The sequence below is a fragment of the Rhyacophila brunnea genome, unplaced genomic scaffold (genome assembly GCF_057557595.1).
Source record: "Rhyacophila brunnea isolate RB1 unplaced genomic scaffold, BYU_Rbru_1.0 scaffold_5, whole genome shotgun sequence".
Lineage (NCBI taxonomy): Eukaryota > Metazoa > Arthropoda > Insecta > Trichoptera > Rhyacophilidae > Rhyacophila > Rhyacophila brunnea.
The window spans coordinates 8,082,131-8,104,663 of NW_028233170.1; the positions used below are offsets into that span (position 1 = coordinate 8,082,131).

At 34.5% G+C, this 22,533-nt stretch overlaps 3 protein-coding genes across 11 annotated transcripts in view; 1 reads left to right on the forward strand and 2 right to left on the reverse strand.

Moving 5' to 3' along the window:
- The first annotated feature begins 1,401 nt into the window (after positions 1-1,401).
- On the forward strand, positions 1,402-11,442 carry IntS2 (integrator complex subunit 2). Its single transcript, XM_085955368.1, has 8 exons — positions 1,402-1,903; positions 2,143-2,525; positions 3,615-3,835; positions 5,022-5,266; positions 6,841-6,965; positions 7,551-7,623; positions 8,684-8,867; positions 8,957-11,442. Exons 1-8 carry the CDS (start codon positions 1,623-1,625, stop codon positions 10,892-10,894), a joined length of 3,450 nt encoding a protein of 1,149 aa, XP_085811494.1. The 5' UTR covers positions 1,402-1,622; the 3' UTR covers positions 10,895-11,442.
- The window catches only part of ida (anaphase promoting complex subunit 5 ida), an 85,594-nt gene continuing 74,489 nt past the window's right edge, over positions 11,429-22,533 (reverse strand). For all 9 annotated transcript variants that reach the window (XM_085955372.1, XM_085955378.1, XM_085955373.1 and 6 more), the window contains 3 exons: positions 15,983-16,426; positions 15,322-15,482; positions 11,429-11,682 (listed from right to left, as the gene is read on the reverse strand). In XM_085955372.1, coding sequence (XP_085811498.1) covers positions 11,563-11,682; positions 15,322-15,482; positions 15,983-16,426 — 725 coding nt within the window. In that variant the 3' untranslated portion in view covers positions 11,429-11,562. The remainder of the gene's footprint in view (positions 11,683-15,321; positions 15,483-15,982; positions 16,427-22,533) is intronic.
- LOC147065974 (uncharacterized) lies at positions 19,111-22,152 on the reverse strand. Its single transcript, XM_085955381.1, has 3 exons — positions 21,990-22,152; positions 21,571-21,663; positions 19,111-21,458 (listed from the first exon to the last, which is right to left on the reverse strand). Exons 2-3 carry the CDS (start codon positions 21,641-21,643, stop codon positions 19,243-19,245), a joined length of 2,289 nt encoding a protein of 762 aa, XP_085811507.1. The 5' UTR covers positions 21,644-21,663; positions 21,990-22,152; the 3' UTR covers positions 19,111-19,242.

Sequence of the window (22,533 nt, forward strand, 5' to 3'; positions counted from 1 at the left end):
TCGAAGAATCTAGGTTATCACAAATTTGTTTTTGTTTTGTTACGCCAAAGAAGTATAACTTCTAACGCGCGTACTTGTACACACACCGATTATTTTTTTTATTAATCTTGAAAAAAATTGCAAATTGTATTATACCTACTATGAACTCTATTCAACTTATTTTAATACAATATCCTGAACCACCACACCAGTGATTCAAATTGTGTTTGCACAACGCGTGCACGGGACGAGTTTCTAACTGCTTCCACAAGGAGATCGGTACGGTCCAAAGTACGCAACCCGAGAGATGCAGGTTCGATTCCTGCGGGGTGGGGGTCTTACTTTTTTCAAAAATATTTTTTCTATTGGTTATAATATATTTTCTCAGAAGTGTTTTCAAAATTATGTACCTACCTAGATATATTCAATAATTAGAATGTTACATTCTTATCTTGTGAATTAATTATTATTCGTTGAATAAACAAAAATGTTAACTTAGTATTATTTATGTTTTCATAACGTAAAATGCCCTATAATGTTCGTAGGCTCTCTGATTATTGTGCTATTGAATAAGGCGGCCTTGCGTAGAGCCCAGAAGCACTTACAGATTTGAAGCTCATCTAAAAAATTCCCTAGATACGTGATATAGGTATCGCAATAGTAAAACAATAGGTAATGCAGGAATATAAAAAATCTTTAATTCATTTTTATGCTCAAATTGAGAACATTTTCCGTCTTTTTATTATAACAATATTTATGTATCCAGTTCAAAGGCTACTTATTCAACTTTTCTAAAAGTAATATTAAATTTCACACATTATTATTTTTGCCAATCAACTTTTGAAAATTAAAAAGAAATTTGAAATTTTCATCTGACAGATATTGTCTGTGATTAAAAAGTATATTAGTCTATGGTCTATATTTGCGTATATTATCTACGGTCTCTGCACAGTGTTGCCAACCGTACTATAATTATAGTATCCTGTACTATAATTTTGGTCCGCGTACTATGTAGATATAAAACATGTACGCCCAAAATACTATATTTTTGAATATCGGAAAAAATATGTAAAAGGTACTAAAATTTTGATATTTTCATTAGATAAATTGGCGCAAAGTACTATAATTACGCAATATAAGTAGATTTGGAGAAAAACGAAAAAAAAATGCTCGAAAAACGTAAAAAATCCCTTGACTTTGGTAAAAAATGAAATTTCTTGAATTCTTCGGTAGGCATTTTTGGTCGGAAGAGGTACCTAAATATAAAGGGGTCTCGGAGTTTCTCAAATTCTCCGTTTTTTTTCTGAGAAACAAAAAACCCATACATTTTCAAAAGATGATAACGCGTACTATATTTTCCCCCAAATACTATAATTTTGGAGGGTCTGTACTATAATTCCACTTTGAAAAGATGGCAACACTGGACTGACATGACAACATCGCTATTTGGCTTTGGCAATTTTGGCATTTGAATCTGTTTGAGGTTAGCTGCCGTCCCAGAATCAAAATAAAGCTAGCTATACACAAGTCGCTAATTATAAATTCATAATATTGTTTTTGTATCCTTAAATATTTTTATAACTTAACCGTCAAAGAAATGTAAACATTTCTAAACTTATTCTTTCGTTTGAACTTCAAGGAAGATGTTTCTAAAACCGGTGTCACCTCACGTATTCGAGGCTATAGAAAGCCTGAATGTCGAAGAGTTATTCAAATGCAACCACGAAGATATCCGTGCAATTTTACCATGCCTCGTAAGGATGGCGTTGATTTCTCCATTAGATATTCCTAAATATTGCGCCGAAGCCAAAAAGGATATTCTAACCCTACTTGCTGGAATAGACGGTGTCAATTCTTTGATATCACTCCTGTCAATTGAATTTCACAATCTTGAAATCGATTTGAAAAGGGAACAACAAATGAGGTACATCTTACATGTCATATCAATCTCTTATCATTTTTAAAAATAAATGCCTGTCGTTTTAAAGCGTTGGCAAACAAGCCAATATAAATTAATTAAAAACGTTGACTAATAAAATTAATCAACACTGAATACTTACATAATTTTTTGTAATTTTGTTTAAAAAATCTTTTGTTTGACCTTTGTAATCTGAGAGAAGTATTAAGAGTTGGAAAAATACTAGATATAATTTATCATTTCAGGCAAAAACCTGGGTCATCAGCCTTTGAGTCATTTCTATCGTCACACACGCCAGGCGATGGCTTAGCCCATGAATTCGAAAGAGCAGAGCCGACACTCCGAGTACGTCTTGTATTGGCCGAGCTTCTCCAAATGCAAGCCCAAATATCCGAGTACAACCTCAGCAAGGCGTCTTCGCCAAACCCTGAAGTCACCATTAAACCTTCAGAGCTGTTTGATAATGATATCTACTTGGAGGAAATCTCTGATGTGATCTGCATTTGTCTCGCTGAGTTGCCGGTACTGCTGAATATTACGGATATTTGCGAGACTCTTCTGTATGTCAACAGGGGTCCAGCCATCATATGTTGGCTTGTTGCTAATATGCCTGACAGTTTCAAAGAAGGTAACTTCTGTTGAACTTTTATCTTGATAATTCGATTTTGAGATAGCAAATGTTCATGGATGCAGCATTTATCGTTTTGTGTATCTATGCCCATCGCTGGGGCATGACAGAGTGAAGGAAGGAAGTTACCTGGAAAATTTTCATTGCTGCTCTCATAGACTAGTGCGTAAGGCACTGGCTTGTCATCCGGGGATAGCGGGTTCAGTTCCCAGTGAGATCACAATATATTTATGTGGTTGTTTCACTTTATTACTGCAATACTGTTTCCGTTACTACACTACTTGGTAAATATGCCACAGATGCCCGCATGAGCTTTTATAATTTTTTTTTTACGAAAACAGTTTATTTCATGTACACAATTATATTAAATACCTCTTTCTGTTGACGCAGATGCTTTTCGATCCAATAATTGTTAGTAATTTAAAATTTGAAATTTTCATACATTTCGATGCATCATTATCACACACTTTATATGAATACGTGTATTAATTAAGGCGCTAAGTACCAAAACAATAAAAACTGACATTTTTATAGAAAAATGTTCTACATACCAACGCCAATCACTTCAACTATAGTCTAAGTGCCTCAAGCAAGTCAAAAAAATACAGCAAAATAATTAAACCTGTCGACGTTGTTAGTCCGTTGGCGTGTTTTATTTATAATGGTGTAAGTAGCACTGCAGTGGTCAACGGCATTCAATATTAAATAGCTGACGATGGTGTGTTGACACTTGCGAGTTCTTAATACCTAAAATTATAGAAGCTGCCGTGATTGCTTCACACTGTAAAACTACATTTTTCAAAAGGTCTGCTTCATGAAATTTTACTGCAATGACTCGGTATTTTGTAACTACAGGCAATACTACTTTTTGGTACTTAGAGCCTTATTTAATACACGTATTCATATTAGGTTGGGGGTTAGGTTTGGTTTGCTCTAAAAAGAAAGTTATAAAAACTCATACGGGCATCTGCGGCATATTTATCCACTACTTTATTGGGCCGCAAGTCCTATTGCAGTGGTAAAAAGAATAGTACTTACTTATATGTAATTATTTATTTTATAATAATTAATCTGTCGTTCTTTTGACAGTGGTGAATCATCTTGTATGGAATGCCGAACGTGGTGAAGAGGAAAGCGCACCAGGTGGTCGGGCCAGGAGTTCAGCTCTGTTGCAACTATGTGCAATGGCCCCTGGCCACGCCCTCGGAGTAAGAGCCCGCTGCGCTGAAGCGTGTCGATTGCCTGCCCTTGCCGTCTCTCTAACCTTGGACCATGCTGCCATTTCAGGGCCTTCCTCTCACAGCGACCTGGTAAATTATTTTATGTTAATTTCTTAATGCCCATCTATTTAAACATATTGTATTTAATTTTTAAATTACTTAACGTATCTGGATAAATTTTATCGTCAATTAACCTCAGCACATCAACCCTAAACAGGTTATGGCTCTTAAGTCTTTCAGCGCTAAAGACGGGCTAGGCGCGTGGCCATTAGATACTATTAGCATAGCAAGAGTCAGAACTATACTTAGAGATATCCTTACAAACTTATTGAATATCAATAATGGGGGGCGAACCGATCCTGAACTTGTAGTTGAATTGGTACACATAGAAAAAATAAATTTCTGTGTGTTGGTACATTGAAAAATGGCAACATGTTTTGGTGATTCATTATAATATTGTACTTATGAAATACACCTTTTTGTGATTGTTCATCTCTCTACTCTAAATAATGGTTTTCATTGTATACAAAAATTTGTTTTACCATTGTAACACCAATACAGGATGTTTTTCTTGAAGCACAAAAGCGTGACGCTTGTTAAAAAAAAATCTGTAATGCAAAATAACTTGCATCTATTTAATCATTAGACTGAGTAACCTTATTCAGCTTCACTTTCATTAGACTGCACCTCGATAGAAGCTTTCTTCAACGTCTTTGGATCTAAATGTTACTTATGATTGTACAATGTTAAACTGTTACTTGAAAATACAGTAAAATTTTGGATTACAAGCGTAATTTGTTCCAGATACATGTTTATAATCCAAAGCACTCATATATCAAAGTGAACTTCTTCATAAGAAATAATGGAAACTCAGCCTTACTGGGGTGGTGCTATATGTACTATAAAAAAATTCTCATCTTGCAAAACATTCACTTACACTCATTCACTTCATAGTCACAACCCAAGGTTTTACTGTATTACATCCTTAAAATGAGATACCATACCCCGTATCATACTAAAACTAGAGTGTTACAAAATATATAGAATGTATCTTTATCCACAACAAATGTACATACATAATAAGATTCTATTAATTTTTCTCCACCTGCCCGCCTGTGTAGTCAAAATTTAGCTCATTGCAGTCTTGTATTGTTATCTCTCGGTTAAATCATGGATATCTCTACACACAATCCATAACGTTACTATACGTCTTACAACTCTCTTGTATGCATTCTGTATTGATTTACAAAATTATATTTATTTTATCGCTATCCAGGTGGCATTCGTATCCGGCTTACTCTTAGGGAGTGAACAATCAGCTCGCAACTGGCTGGCAACGTTTCTCCGAGGTGGACAGAAACGTTCGAGGACTTTAGAAAGTGGAGGCGCTGGAAAACTTCGAGCAGAATTGCTTCGACGGTTGAGAGCAGCTGCCATCGGAACACTTAAACCGGAAAAGGTTTTGCAAGCAGCTGCACTTTTGCGTCTGTACTGCGCCTTTAGAGGAATAGCTAGCATTAAGTAAGTTCTCACTTTCTTAAATGGCATAGTGATGCAGAACTTGTGGCCCTGCTATACCTTTTATCACGGCCTACCAACTGAATGAAATTTTCAATAAAAGACTGGGAAATCCTAATTATTACCTAAACTAAGTTTTCATTGAAAAATGTCTTCATTCATTAATTATTACATTGGATTTTATTGTGACATTCAATTCATCGGCCCTCGTTGTCCAGTGCGTAAGGCTGGCCTTTCATCCAGGGGCTCCGGTTTTGATTCCCGTGAGGTTACAATAAATATTTACAATATGATTTTCAAAAAATCTTTGTTACTAACTACAATACTGTCATTGGGCCCAATGGCCTGTTGTAGTGTTAAAAAAGATAGAAAGAAATCTATAATGCTGATCAAAAAATGACCAGAGCATCTGTTGTATCTATTTAATATATTATCTAGACTCAGTAGAAAATACATTATTACCACTTGTACGTTGTGCGGTCCGTGGACAATTAGTAAATGGATAAATTGGCCCCACTGATAAAAATTTTGTTCATCACTGGCCTTATTGAATATTTTGCCATAAATATACCATCATAAATCCATCCGGTGTTCGAATTTAGAACTAAACTCATCACAGTATAAAATGCATCGAATATTATGTCAAATATTAGCATGTGGCGCCCTCACTCAGCGGACAACTTATACTGGTGGATCTATAAATAGCACAGCGGGTTTTAAAATTTTCACGAAGTGTAAAGAACGTAGAAAAAGATGGCAACACAGTATACAACAACATAATATATACTTCTCTCCACCATAAAGCTATACTTTAATTGATGCAAAGCCTAGGTAATAGACCCACTCTCAAGCCTGTTTCCAACTAAGGAAATATGAGGAACTTAATCCATAAAACATTACAAATAATAAATAGTATTGAACATATATAATTTTGAAAAACACTTTCTGAGAGAATATAATATTATAACCAATAGAAAAAATCTTTTTTTAAAAAAAGTAAGCCAACCCGACGGTGAATCGAACCCTGTATCTCCCAGGTTTACGCCCTGATCCGTGCATTACCACTATGTTACGAGGTGACATACCAATTGCGACAAATTTTAACTATTGGTCAATTTTAATACCTACTCATCAGTGCTCTTCCAAATCAAGCTACTTTGGCAATCGATTTTTGTTTCTTAAATCAAAGTAGGTAACTATTTACTATTACTTTGATTACTAACCGACGTTGTGGAATTTCTCCAATATTTTTAGATGTAACTACTTGCACTTGCTAATAATTAATAATTAACTATTTCTTTTATTCAACGAATAATTCACAAGATTTAAGACTATAAAAGATTTTTTCTATTGGTTATAATATATTCTCTCAGAAAGTGTTTTTCAAAATTATATATGTTCAATAATCAGAATGATATATTCTTAAATCTTGTGAATTATTCGTTGAATAAAAAAAATAGTTAATTATAAATAGTATTGTTATTATAATTAATTCCGAGCAATCCAAAAAGCCACGGCATGATGGGAGAAGAGTATGATATGTATGAAGTTAGAAAAAACTCTTGTTTTATTTTCAGATTCTTGGATGACGAGGTGGCATGCTTGATTCGACTAGTGACTTCTAAGCCGCCGCCCACTCCGGCGGGTGTTCGATTCGTTTCCCTCAGCCTCTGCATGATAATCGCCTGCCCATCTCTTATCGGTATGATGTTTTCATTGACCAACGACATATAACACAGAAAATTAACTCTAAATCACCCACTTCAAATGTAGTATGAATTCTTGCTCAATCCACACCACCGTAATAGCGCATGTTAACGTGCATAGATTTACTGGCATGAATAGTGTGTAAATTCAACTATCGCGATAATAACTGTATACATGTAAAAGTGGTGAATGTCTCGCCAATTGCATTCTTCTGGCACAAATTAGACACATTGTTGTCATTTTAAGGTGCTATTTGACTGGTTGTGAAAAATTGTAAATGTCAGAATGGTTTGTATTTTTCCCGGCAGGTTCGCCAGTATCATTTTTCTGCCCAGGCGCAGATATTGCACAAATTCCCACTGTCGCATGAAAATTCAGAAGCTTCTGAACTTTTTTGATCCACGCATGCAATCTTGCACGTTAATGCGTGTTTACACATACATTTTCTTGTTATGGCCGCGATTATACTTATTGTCAGCAGTAAATCGATACATGTGAAACGGGGTATTAGAACACTGTTGTAAATTATTTGAAGTCACACATGAAATTGTGAACTAATTAAAATATATATTGGTTTCAGCTTCCCCCGAACACGAAAAGAAGGCTATCGAATGGGTGCAGTGGCTTATAAAAGAAGAAGCATACTTTGAAAGGTAAAAATAATTATTCTTATGGTCTATTTTCATTATTTATTTCAGCCCATCACATTTTGGTATGAAACAGAAAACCAGCAACGTAACACATAATTGAGCGCTTATGGTTAAAGGGGGGACAACCAAGTAAAAATTTAGTTATGAACTGATTCCAAACCACCTATTTACGCATGGAAAATAACTCATGTCACATTACTGCTTTCTATGAAAAAATATAACCATACACAGTAGAATCTCACTAATCCGGCAGTATATAAAACTTGATGGTGTTAAAACATTAAAATGACTTCTTGTGCGTGCGATCCCGATCAGATATAGACTGACAACTATAACTTGACGTGCAGCAGTATGGAAATTTAATAGCTTGCAATACACTGGCAATACTCGCATCGCAACACCACCGCCAGGGCTGCATCTAAAGTTGCAGTTGTCAGTATATAATGCTGGATTATTGCACTTGCACTTGCCAGATTAGTGACATTTTACTGCTCTCAGGAGTACCTGAAAAACACTACCTAACACTGTAATCGATCTACTCAACTTAGTCACTTATATTATATACCAATGAAGGTATGCTTTTACGATCTGACAAAAATAGTGCACACTAAACTTTATCAGTCATGCGTATTTGTTTTTATCGACTACAAATTGCAGATTGTGTTGATTAGTTAATAAAATTTAATTAAACAATACTTAACCTATAATAAATAATAGGCAAAAATATTCATAAAATATCTAAAATTATGCCATTAAATCATACATCATTTTAGATATTTAATAGATAGAAGAATATGTTTATCGATTATGGTTTCGTAAGGCAGTTTAATGAATTTCAAAAACTAACTAGCACCATCAATATATATTCTTAATTCACCAAAAACATAATATAAGTATGTATGACTGAAAAAGTGTGCACTATTTTTGTTGAATCTTAATAGCCTACCTCCACCCCTCGCCACCGGTACATACTTGGATTCCTTTAATAAATTCTCAGCTCCCAATTATTACTTTTCTTACCAGTAATGTATATTACAATTATTTTTTTTATTGTCTTTCATAGTGCATCAGGAGAGACAGCTTCCTTCGGTGAAATGCTCCTTTTAATGGCGATCCACTTCCATTCGAACCAACTGTCGGCGATTTGCGATTTAGTATGTTCAACTCTTGGCATGAAGGTGCCCATTCGACCCAACAACATGACTCGCATCAAGCAAGTGTTCACTCAGGAAATATTCACGGAACAGGTAAAGAAATATTCATTCCTATGGTTTCATTCTTAATGAACATTACAAAGCTTATTATGATTATTCATTAATTTACTTATTGTCTGCAGGTTGTAACAGCACATGCGGTTAAGGTTCCAGTTACACCTAACCTCAACGGAAACATACCTGGATACCTACCTGTACATTGCATCCATCAGCTATTGAAATCGAGGGCGTTTTCTAAACATAAAGTGCCAATCAAACGCTGGATCTATAAACAAATTTGCAACTGCACATCGCCGCTTCACCCAGTTCTGCCTGCACTCGTCGAAGTTTACGTGAACTCCATCCTGATAACCAATGCCAAAGCCTCTGTTGAATTTGTCAACAAGCCGATAACCGAAGAAGAAATTAGGAACGTTTTCCGTAATTCTGTTTTCGGTGCTCACTTTGATTCAAAGAAAAGAGTTTATAATCTTGCCGATATGGAAACCGATGCTATGAGCTCGAATGATGATGTCCAAATCGTTAAACCGAGTCTCACATCACAACTTTTATTGCTGTACTACTTGCTGCTGTATGAAGATGTAAGGCTAGCGAACACGGCATCACACATCGCCAACAGTCGAAATGTCAAGTGCTACTCGACAGCATTCCTTTCGGAATTGCCGATCAAATATCTTTTACATCAAGCGCAAAAGGATCAATTGAGCTACGGAGGTTTATTTAGCCCTCTATTAAAACTACTGGCTACCCATTTTCCTCATTTGTCTCTGGTCGACGATTGGATGGATGATCATATATTCGGTGATGACTTACAACCGACGACAGCAGAAAATTTGCAGAATCAACTCAATGAAATGACTATTATCGAAGCCTTCTCGAGTATGGAAGAGAGCCCATCCAAAATAGGGAAAGTTTTAAAGTTAATGTTGATGAGAAATCCTACAGATATATGGCCGTTTGCGGAAATTTTCGTACATTACTTTAAATCTGTCCTCGCGGATAATGTATCAAGGCACATTCAGGAACTCTATAGACAAGTGTGGCTCAGATTAAATACGGTGCTTCCGAGATGTCTTTGGGTCATGTCGATTAACGCTCTTCTAGACATGAACAGTGCATCGAAAAATATTACTCTGACTCAGGAGAATATTTTAGTTGATCCTTTGCAAGTGTTGAGATGCGATGTTAAAGTATTCAGGTGTGGGCCTGTATTGAAGATTGTTTTGAGGATATTGGAAGCTAGTCTCGCCGCTTCTAAGAGTCAACTGTCCCGACATTTGCACGATAAGCCGCTGATAGAAAAGGCTGGACAACTCACCTCCGATCTCGAAAGGGAAGAATTAAAAAATGCTCTCATCGCAGCGCAAGAGAGTGCCGCTTTGCAGATATTATTAGAAGCGTGCCTTGAAACAGAAGAAGACAGGAAGCGTCCGGAGATGATGTGGTCGCTGAGAGAAGTCCGAAGCATCGTCTGCTCGTTCCTTCATCAAATATTTATATCGGAACCGGCTCTAGCCAAGTTGGTTCACTTCCAAGGATACCCAAGAGAACTTTTACCGGTGACAGTTCAAGGGATTCCTTCCATGCATATCTGTTTAGATTTTATACCAGAATTATTAAGTCAGGCCTCGCTTGAAAAACAGGTGTTTTCAATCGATCTCGTTTCACATTTGTCCATTCAATATGCTCTCCCGAAAGCCATGTCTATAGCCAGATTATGCGTCAACACTCTGTCTGTACTTCTGGCCGTATTACCGTGTGATTTACGCGTTGATCTGTTTCAACCGGTGTTGCCGTCGTTGGTTAGAATCTGCACAGCGTTCCCTCCTCTTTTGGAAGATATAACTTCACTTCTCATGCAATTGGGAAGAGTCTGCGAGTCTCAGGCATCGTTGGGTCATTCATGGAATGACGTAAGCATTTCTGGAGAGTTGGCATACACCCAATCCAAAGTTCAAGATAAGACCAAGGTACTCATGGCTGAAGTTTTGTGCAGAGATATTCAGAATACCATGTCTGAGATAGTGAAGAAAGCTGTGCTAAATGATAAGATTTATTAAATAGGATGCGAATAACAGAATTTGCTCTAAATGAGTTTTTTCTACCTGTTGTCAAGTGATCCTATCTCTTAACCGGTTCTATGCCTTTAGCAAGTTATCTCGCTCTATGAGGCCGTGATCGACAGGCCGCACATGCAAATTTCACGAGTTTTCTCGCCTGACTAAACTCAAATTACTAGCCGCTGTCGATTTATTTGCATAATCAAAAAAATTAAACACACATTGACATCTGGTTAAATAATTATGAAATACTGAGCCACAAATTATCGGTATTACAGCAATTGTAGTAAGAGCTTTACTCTACGTTCAACATGTGTAGTTAAAAATCTGCGGCCTGTCAGATACTATTATAGTAATATCGTGAGGCATAGAAATATATAATGGGAGATATTATTTCAATGCATCTATTGTCGTAATTGTATAATTAATCCAAAACATTGTGCTGTGAATATTGAATTAATATCATGAGGTACATTCTAAGTACCTACCTAATATTAAAATATATATATTCATAGTTTAAGATAAATAATAATAAACGTGTTAAAATAAAAGTGTAAATTTTGTTTTAATTTAAGTTTAAATTCTATACATTCGCTTCATACGTATCAAAAGAAATAATATAGAATAATTTTTCATAGTATGTACTTATGTAACACTGGCAGACGGATTCAAAAGCATGTCAACAATGATTTGCTTAGTTTAGTAGGATTCTGTTCATCTAATTGCCGATATTCTAACGCGCATTTATTTCTCTCCGCAATGTTACCAACTTCATTGTGCAACTGTGCCTGAAACAAATGAAAGAAACCAAATCAAGTTATTAAAAATTTGCAATCGCTGTGTCAAATGTCAATTCTTGGTGGAATGACATTGTGTTAATTAAACATTATCAAAATAAGTGATATTTTTATGGTCCTAGTAGAACACAGCATGAAATTTTGAAAATATCGCATGGTTATTGGGTTTTCAAGGGAAAGAACCCACATGTATACATATACAGTCGAACTTGGTTATTACGAGGAAGATGGGACTGACTTAATTTGCTCGTTAACCTTTCTAACGCGGCAACTGACTTTAGTCAGCCTATACGCGCGAGTCATCCGCGCGTCAGCCGACTAAAGTCATTTCGATTTTCGTTTGCCTAGTACTGCTTTCCGCCAGGCGCGAATAATTCGAATATTGATTTAATTTATTCAAAAATCATCCTTCTCTTGACATCTGTCAATGGATAGCCTAAACTTTTGTTCTATCTAATTTAAATAAATATTTTTCGGGAGCGTGTCTTGAATAAAAATATATCAGTCATCGGGCCAATTCAAATTTGCCGCGTATAAAGTGTCTTATCGCTTCTTAGTGCATGTGCGCCGAAGACATTTGACTGACGTGTTTGTAACGATACGAGTTTGCGATATAATAAGTTATATTGTTTTTTAGTGATTGAAAAACTATTTGGTGCGTAAACTGTTAAATAGAATATTCGAAAGTTACATTGATCAAAGTGAATTTACAAAATATTTTTACAAAAGGAATGCTTTTGGAGATTGCATTCATTCGCCTATCTGCCAGTATATTATCCGCGAGTTTATAGTTTCGGAAAATAATTTGAACCAGGTGTCATTTAAATATACCTAGAAGTCCGCGATTTAATATGTCTCTTTGTTTATCATTGATTAACATTTTTAAATACTATTTTCTGGTTATAGTATTAGGTGAAACAGACAAAAATTATTTATTTACCCTAGTTATCAGCCATTTATAAAGAAAAGACACGAACACTCAGACGCCCGTTCCCGCATAAATGCGGAAATTGTCGTATTACGCAAACACCAGGTCCCGCGCTACTGAATTTTTATACACTGCGCGGCAAATCATCGTCTGCTGGTGTGAGACAGACACTTGAGAATTATTTTTTTCGTAATACTATTCAAAAGGGTTTGATTCATGACTACTATTTTTTTTATGTAGAATTCTTCTTATATTTATAGTCGAAAATAACTCGAGTTACTTACTATCACGTCATTATAATAAAATAAGAGATTACCTATTCTAGTACCAGGTTATTGAAGTAATATAATAAAAAAAAAACAAATGAACTTGAAAATAAAATTGTGGTGACTATAAAGCATTTAGAAGTGCAAAAAGTGTTTGAAATTTAATATTTTACGAATTGTAATAGGTATTCGAAAAATAAACCATTTTGTTATATAAACTATGTGTCATTCGATTCCATTCAGTTCGGGGTCAATGGTAGGTACAAACCAGGCACTGGTGGTAAGTACATCACTCTCAAATAGCCAGTAGTTCTCAAGGATGATTTATTTATACTCGGCCTGCAGTGCTGCAATGTGTATGCGAGTTCAAACAAAAGTTACACAGTTTGAGATGTCCTGGATGCTATAAAAATGAGTTATTTATGACTGATATTTTTTCAACACACTCAACAAAAATGCTCATAAAAGTCATAAACCATATTATTATTCATTATGTGTATGACATATTTGTCGAAATGGTAGCCGGTAGACTATAAGAATACTGAACTGTTCTTACACTTGTTAATCTGTCATCGACGCATTAGTCCAGCACCATTTCGTAAGTGTCATGGCGCCGCTCGAGTAAGCTGGCATTTTTTCAATGAAGAAGTCTTGTTCGTGATTTCTTATCAGATTTAGGCGACGAATGTTTATTTTTAGAGTCACATAAAATATTAGGTTCTGTCATAATCATTTTTGAACTTGACTCCGATTTTTTACTACTCTATTTGTGTATGTTTGACTGACATTTATTACGATTTATTGATGCTTGAAATCACAACGCGCACTGTTGTACTAAGTCGGGATTCGTAACGCTTAGAAAGGGTTAAAGCGTTACTCGTTATATCAGAGAATAGGTATTTTTGAATGAGCGGTGACATAACACAAAAAGTCGGAATTCAAACAAAAATACACAATTAGAATTTTTCCCCGAAACAAGCATGGCATTCATAAACTACAAAAGAAGTTGTTTATTGTAATGAACGCTGGTAGGTACCAACTGACTTCACAAACCTTGGATTTTTTACAAGCAATTTCAACCATATGCGTGGAAACTTTTTCAATATTGTCGGCGAAAACAACAATTAGGTAGGTACTTAGACACTTAACTAGTATCGTAAACATAATTCGTTCCCGGCGCAATCCTGTCCGGTCGGATTTTATTGCTTAGGGTCGAAATGTTTTTAAACGATCGACACATACAGTTTTAAGAAAATTTTTGACGACTTTTAGTTCAATATATCTGATAAGTAGCTCGTTATAAAAGTGAATAAATGTATGGAGAAAATCATAAACTAAAATGTCAACGAATGTTTCCTCGCTATATCCATGATCGTAATAACCGAGCTCGACTGTATAAGTGTCTACAAACCAAATTACATAAACCTACAAAGAATTATTTAAAAAAGTCGTCATATGCATGTAAGTTATTTTTGGTTTTAATAATGCAATTGTTGCAATTGCTTGGCTATTTGTTTAGACAATTTAGATTATTTTAGACATTAAATTAAATACACTGATGATAATTAATTGTCATCACAATACTACTATGTCGCCAGTCCTTCTGATGAGTAAATTAACCGTTCGGAGCCAGGGTGGATATTAGTTAGCCTTTCGCTCATACTATTAGATCCTTATAAATAATTACAAGATAAAAAGAACTTCTTATTTACCACGTTTTTAAATTTTCTGTTGAATCATATAAACTTGACAATTCTATGTATTAATAAATATAGAATACTAAAATGTCATTTTGACATTTCATATTGATTTCCATAGTAACGCACGTATATATTAATAATTTAGTTGCTAGGACCCTCTTAGCAACCAATAATAGTAAATATTACTTTTAACGATTTTTTTCTGAAATATACAAAACAGAATTAACTGAAAATGAATTTAATTCTGCTTAATGATGGCCAAACAGCATTAAAAAAATGCATTCCCGTCGTGTTCTGATATATTCTAAAAGTTTCAAATGTCTAGCTAGTCGGGAAGTTAGTTAAAAATCTTGGACAAACAAGAAAAAATCTGTATGGGACAAACAAGAATACGAGCTAATAAAAACATGGTAATAAAGTAAATTATGCCAGACACTGGATTTGAACCCACAACTCAACTTCAGAGGTGAACACTGCCAATAGTACACTCTTGGTGTTCACCATCAATTTAATTAAAGGTAATAAAAATAATAAATTATTATATTAAATATAATTAGTATGGACCTAATAGGTTGAGCAAGTGGCTGACATCCATTTCTCGTAAAAAAAATCTGTTAATACAAACCTCTACTCTGTGGAGGGCCATATGTTCCTATTAGAATCGGACATGGTCAAAAAAAAAAAAAACAATTGTTTGAATTAATATTGATTTCGGCAGATATAAATCTAGCATTACCTGTAAATATATGACATCTTTCAGCCTGCATATCGCGTTGACTTGATAATAATTATTTTTAACATTTCCTAACAGTTCTATACACAACGTGAAAACTTTTTTCCTACGCTCTCCGGATATGGGGCTACATGCTATTCGACATTTCACGTATAGCAACATTCCTGAAACAGAAAAATATTATCTATACTAATAGGTAATAAAATTGTAGTATCTGTCTGTCCATGTGTTTGGTTATACTAACTCAAAAACTACTGGAATGAATCGTCAAAAGGCTTCTCACTATGGACACGAATAAAATTGTAATTATTCACATATATATACATAATATACCTACTATGTATTAAGATGAACAATCATAAATGTCATTGGTATCGAAAAGGCATAAAATAGACACCAGCTATACGCAATCTGTCATGTTTCAATGCCAATCTGCCAACTTATGAAATTTTTAATTTTGCTTTGGCTACAGATTCTACCATAACAAAAATGTATCAAGAATACAATAAAGTGTTTGACTACATATATACTAGAATTTCATAAGGTCCCCCCCCCCCCTCATGTTTATAGTCATAGTTTGGGTAATTTACTTTTCTTTTAGGAAAACTTAACAATGATCAAAATTGGATGTAAGTATGTATCATAGAATATATTATTTTATTACCTCTAGCTTGATCATAAGGTCCTCCATGAGCCATGATGGTAGCCAGCACCCTCTGCACAATGGCCAGTGCATTTTTAACGCACCCCAACTGCAGTTGTACATTTGCAACATGCATTTCTATAATGGCGGCTTGATAGGTCAAATAATTATCGGCAGCCAATGAGAGAGCTTCGTTCAAAATGCTGATATTAGCGGAAGACATTGCGCGAGTGCCACTTCGGGAATTTTCAATCTGAGCGGAGAGCAGCATGGCTCTGATTTTCAGTGTCAGGTACAGCACCCGTTCATCATCCGATTGGCAGTTGACTAAGACGTCTCTCACGCAAGTCATCGCGAGCACCGGTTCACCTTTCAGAAAGTGTAATTCCGCTTTTATCAATTGACTCTCCCACCTGTCTATCGAGGCCAATTGATTAGCAGCCTGCTCTGCATCATGCCATTTACCTAAAACAAGTGCATTTTTAAATCAATTTTACTTTCAATAATAGTTCTAAATGAAAGTGAGGGCTACACCCATATTTTTCTAGAAGACAATGTAGACAAGTGTTTCTCAAAATAGTAACCTGGGGAAACAATTGAGGGGTGCTAACCATAAACAAAGAGGTGGTGGAAGCAAGAAGAAAGCAAAAAAAAATTAGAAAGATTGGGGTCCGTGGACTCTTTTTCAATCACTAAATTATAAGAATTTAATATATAATTAGTAGCAACAAACGAGGAATCAAAATTTAAATTCAATGATGGTTACCAAAAGTTCTGGCTGCATAAGCTTACACTTAAGCCTGGATTACGGGCTATAGTATAAAAGTTTTTAATTGCATTTTCTTAACAAAATTTAGCGAAGCGTGGTCACAAATTTGTTAACTGAAAAAAGAAACCAACTGCAAATAAATAATCACAGTGATTTAAGAATGCTGCTGATAAAAATAGAACTGAATGTTAAGGCCTATGGGTTCATTCGTAAGAATCAAATTTGACGTAAGCGCCTCAACAATTAGCCATAAGCTTCAGCGCATATCAAAGTAAAAAAACAAAAATCGCTTCGCTCGGCGTCTCCGGGAGTAGATACGAAATCAGAGGTCTTAAAGGTGTTGAATTAATAATATTTTTTTTCTACCATATTTTATAAACATTTTTGTGGTAGGTAGAATAAATTATAATAATAAAAATAGTAGACCTCCAAATAAGAACCTCATATTATTGATATGCTGAATTTGTGAAGTGACACCTTTTCTTGAACCTATCATATTGTAGGTTCAAATTCAGTCCAAATATTTTTCAAAAAAAAATCTAATACTTATGTACGTTTCTGAGGTATTTCAAATTGGTATATTATTTATATATATCGGTGTGTATGAATACAAAAGTTATTCATTTTTTCATGAGCATTACAAATTATAAGTTTAAAACATTCACAAGATGGCATAAAAGATGTCTGTTATTATTGCGTTTTTATTGAATTATAAAAACATGACTCATAAAAGAAAGCAATTCAATGAATATTTGTCGAGGCACAATTTTTTTTAAATTTAGTACGCAACAATCAAGATTTAAGAAACCATTATTATAATAACGTGTATTTGACGACAGTACGTTTTGGTCGCCGCGGAGGATTTCGGAACATTAGTGTATATAAAATTAATAATTGGTTCTTTAATTAGTGTACAGGCTTAACGGTATGTAATGTATTAGAATAACTATTATAAATTATTATTTTTTAAATTTTTTTTCTTCTCTATTGATAGCATCTAATATAATTATTATATTGAGGGTTTCTTATATTCATCAACCGTGTTAGTCTAGGATCAACGAGTTCAGGCAATATACAATTCATATACATCTTGTCAGTTGTGATGTAACGAGTAATATTGTTTTTATTATTCAATGAACTAGGTTCTTACCTCAATATATTTTTATTATATTTCATTATCTTAATTTATTTTCTATGATTAATGCAAATGTTACTATGCTTGACTTAAGCATCAGGGCATATATTTACAACATCTTTCTTTAATTGTTCCATAGGTAGAAATATCTTTGTGTTTGTTACTTTAAAAAGGTAAATTAACAGGTTTGCTGCCACCGGCGTAATCACGAAACTGTCATTCTTTCACTAGCACTACCATTGAGTGGTTTATTTCTTAGCAGGCATCGTAGTTGAATAGGTTACCGATATTTTTCGCTGGTTGGTTTTTATTTTCCATCATAATTAGATTTTTTAGACATTTTTCGGCACTGTGTTTTATAAGGTCCTACCAACATACCATTTATCACATGTTCAGCAGTGGCAGCATTAGGTTATTTCGAATATTTTTCAGTATGATTTTATAAAGATAAAAAGTTTTTTAGTCAAGCATGCCACTGTTCAAAGAAAATATTAATTGGTCTTCATATTAGTGTTACTCAAGTGGATTGCTTTGAAATTTGATAGTTTTCAAAACATGGTGAGTACCAACTCCCATAAAAGCAATTAGGGAATCAATAAATTTGTTTTATCTGTCAGGCTGTAAAAAAAACCATAAAACAAAATTGCATAAAACATAATATTTTGGAGCACTTTACAAGGGCAGCATTCACAAAACCCACTTGAATGTTTTCAATGCGTAGGTACTGTGAATTTTTTTATAATTTACGACTTGTTTTAACATAACTTATTTATAACAAATCGTCGTGGTAAATGCAATAGGTTGTATGTCAAAAATACCAAACTTTTCAGGAGAGACAAAAAACTATCCCATCTTAACCCCATTTCACCGATTTTTTTCACAAATTTATTTTCTTGGTTAAATTTGTTCCCTGTTAAGATGGTTATCAACATTTTTACGTAAGATGAATATTTAGAAAGTTAGGTTGACATACGACTATTTGCTCATCAATGTTGGCCACTTTTGTTGACATAAGTCCAATTTTTATGTATACATACCTATATTTAATTCACTAAAATTTGGTATTTATAATGAAACGAATATAATATTATACAGATTATATTATATTAATATACATATTGTTATACACTTGTACATAAACGCTTAAAAAGTAAGCTTAGACTAATGAAAAAGTAGATTTATTATAAATTGGAGATCTGTTTAATTAGGTACTTTTAAAAACAATTACAATTTTTAAAAGAAAAGATTAAAGTTAAAATACAATACATAAAATATTTTTTAAAAAAGCATTAAAACAGAGCAGGTAAATACCTACTTAAAAGTAAAAATAGCAGTTTTAAAAGAATACTTAATTTTTTTTATAAAAAAGTATTTTTTTTATTTAAACGGTAGTCTGGTGTAAAAATCTCTGTAGTCCTCTGGAATTAATAGTTTTAGTACCTGCAAGTGTTGGTATTTACTCTCCTCAATAGGGCAAGGCCCATTGTATAATTTTAATCGTTCACTGCTTGCGATTGAAACTCGCGCTCGTGTTGGAAGTGGTTTCCATGTATGGCCGAAGTCCAATTTAAAGTTTATTAAACCTTCTGGAGTATACTGGTATGCAACGACATCGTTTACACATGGGTCGCCAGTTTTCTTTCCAGGCCGAATACTGCTGTAGTAGTCTGTGCTGAATTGTTGAAAATCGTCATGGCTGAGATAAAGTGTTTTGTATGGTTTCTTTACTCTTGCACTTTCAATGATAGCCATGTAGTCGGCAGGGACGAAAATTTGTTTTCGATTTCTCAGCTTCGTTTCGATTGTTGAATGGACGCTGTCAACCTCCATGTGTGTATGCCCTACTTCCAGATATTTGTGTTCTATGATAAGATTATTCTTCATACTGATGTCGAGTAGTGCGTTTGATAATTTTACATTCCTATTTTGATACGCACAACCATCGCTCCATATTATAACTTTTTGCGGTACCAGATGGCCGATTTCCTTCAAGATAAATTTAGTAGCTATAGTGCAAAAGACGTCACTTTCAAGCCCCCCAGCTCCCTCATGCCATACATAACACGAGACGTCCTTCGTGGCTTGGTTATAATAGACTTGGTTGTGTACTTTTAATTTTGTTTTATAATAATTTGCTGAAGCATTTAAACGAGGCGAAAGAAGAACAGCTTGCAAATCGACTGTGTAACATCTGATGTTTTCATTTTTCAGAGCTAAGGATTTATCAGACTCTTTTTCCGCATTAGCATCGTTCTTTTTTTTAATGTGTTTCTGAAAACTTTCTTCGTCGAGTGTCCCGTTTTTGTGCAAAGTGCACTCATTGCACTGATCTTTTTTTGGCGTGTAAATGTCTAGATTCAATTTTTTATAAGTATTTTGAAATGTACCCCATGATACTTTTCTTTTATTTTCAGAAGCACATTTTTCTAGATATAAGCGATGCATGTCTCGAAAACTGTAAAAAATTGGCTCCAGGTATAACTTACTTGAAGAGGATCGACAATAGTGCGATTCAACTTTTGGCAGAGAGTTAAACCAGGTCTCTAACTCTTCTGAAATAGTTAGTGTTGCATCTTTCTGGTTATTTAAATTCGTTTCAGATGACTGCGGCTCTTCAACCTTCGAGGTCCATAATTTTAAGCATTTTTCCCCTATACTTAAAGTGTTTAAAAAAAATTTTTTGCAAACTTGTTTTTTAATTATATTTTCAGTTATTTCTTCAGTTTCTTCATTTTTTGCTGTAAAATAAAAGCGAAAGCTTTGTTTTCTTCTTGAGTTTTCACTGGCGATTCTTCTGTATTTTGGGGTGGTTTGCAAAACGTTTTCGGTGACAAATGTTTTTTTGGAATCCCAACTTGTTTTTTTCCAAAAATTTGTGAATATCACGGTGCGTTGTTTATCACTAATTGTATCGCACTTAAAGGCTGTTTTTGGCCCACCCTTTTGAGGACGCACATTATGCCCACCACAACGTGGACCTATGGTCTTAGATTTTTTTTTAGACGTTTGTCTATACTTGCCGGACTCTTCACTCTTCTCAAAACCCACATAAGACTTGCCTAGCAATCGCAGTTGAGAGTTTTTTTGCCTCTTCCACAGTTTACAATTAATGCTTTGCCCTTTTCGTTTTCTTTGATTGACTTGCTCATTAGGTTCATCACCATGGGTGTCAGACTGCATAGCAAACTCCTCTAAATCTTCTGATGAGCTTGATTGATTAGCTTCAGGTTGATACAGATCTTCAGAGTCACTACTGCTGTCAGATAGTGAATGTTCAGGGCCACTTAGATGTTCAGCCATCGTCATATCATAATTTATATTTTGTCTCAGGGCTGATTGTGTTGATACAGTGTTCTCTGCTATCTCTATGTCCGAAGGTTGCTTCAACAATGATTCTGCTTGTTCTAAAATTGGAGTTTCAACAGTCAAAGTATTATTAACTTCAGCAAAATCGAGTTCTATTTCTGAGCCAATATTTTGAAAAATTTCTTCTAATGGATGCTTTAAGAGTTCAATTTCCGCCGCATTCCCAGGTTCAACTTGTAACGCCACATCGTCAGTGGTTCCTACGACTCCACAGGTTACTTGAGGTCCTGAAGAAAATAATGATTTTTAAATTTGATAATCGTTCATGCTCCTCAGCAAAATGTCATCTCCACTCCACACCGTATTGTTTTATGACGAGATAAACTTATTTATTCTTACCGTTATTCTTAGATGAAGTAATTTTGCTGACTGCTAAAGATACCAAGTACCGCCCACGACTTCCATTAATCATTTTGATAGCTTTTTGGTAATCTGGAACAGATGCAATTGATCGTATGTCAAAACCGATGCTCGGAATTCCCTGATGCAAAAGGTTCTATGTCAAAGATTCGTGTACCAAATTTCTATTTAATTAATAATAATTGCATTATTATATAACTAATTTTTACTCTAAATAAACAGTGTCTTATTAAAACTGTCGATCTTGAACAAATAATTACTTTGGCAATAATAAATAAATGAGACAAAAAGTAAGGTTAGTATCTCTAGAAAGAATCTTGAAAAATTTACTAAAATTAACAACAGTAATGTAATTATAAAGTAGATTTAAATAAAACAGTGGTTAGAAAATTACTTACATCGAATTATTTGATGAATTCTTGAATATAACGTCAAGAACGAGGAATAGAAACAAACAAAAACATTACTGTCATGATGAGGTTTGACATACAACTGTTTGGCTTGACCAATATCAATGACGTGTCGATTCGTCTTTTTGCAAGTGTTGAAATAGTCGACTTCTTATTGTTTCAACGACATAAGAGCTATTCGAGGTCGTGTAGATGACTGAGCTGATCACTATGGCGCAATAAAACAGTTTTGAGATTTTTTTGACATACGACCTATTGCATTTACCACGACGAAATACAGTTCAAGTTGAAATTCAAGTGGCAGCAGTGATATTATATTTTACTGACGTATTTACTGATAAAAATCGTATGACTAATAAAAAATAATCATAATATAATATTATAAGTCATCACTTGGTTTCGTCTACCTTGACCTAATTTTTACGTTTTCGTGGATTGGCACATGTGATCAATTCTATATTATATATGGCGGCAGCGAACCTGTTAAGTATTTCTTTCTGAAAAAATGAGTTTGGAAATCTCTGATATAGGC

Coding starts and splice junctions, on each gene's coding strand:
- IntS2 (XM_085955368.1), top strand. CDS start 1,623: ATGTTTCTAAAACCGGTGTCACCTCACGTATTCGAGGCTATAGAAAGC. Junction 5,267..6,840: donor AGAGGAATAGCTAGCATTAA/GTAAGTTCTCAC, acceptor TTTTATTTTCAG/ATTCTTGGATGACGAGGTGG. Junction 7,624..8,683: donor GAAGAAGCATACTTTGAAAG/GTAAAAATAATT, acceptor TGTCTTTCATAG/TGCATCAGGAGAGACAGCTT.
- LOC147065974 (XM_085955381.1), bottom strand. CDS start 21,643: ATGATTAATGGAAGTCGTGGGCGGTACTTGGTATCTTTAGCAGTCAGC. Junction 21,459..21,570: donor TACTTCATCTAAGAATAACG/GTAAGAATAAAT, acceptor TATTTTCTTCAG/GACCTCAAGTAACCTGTGGA.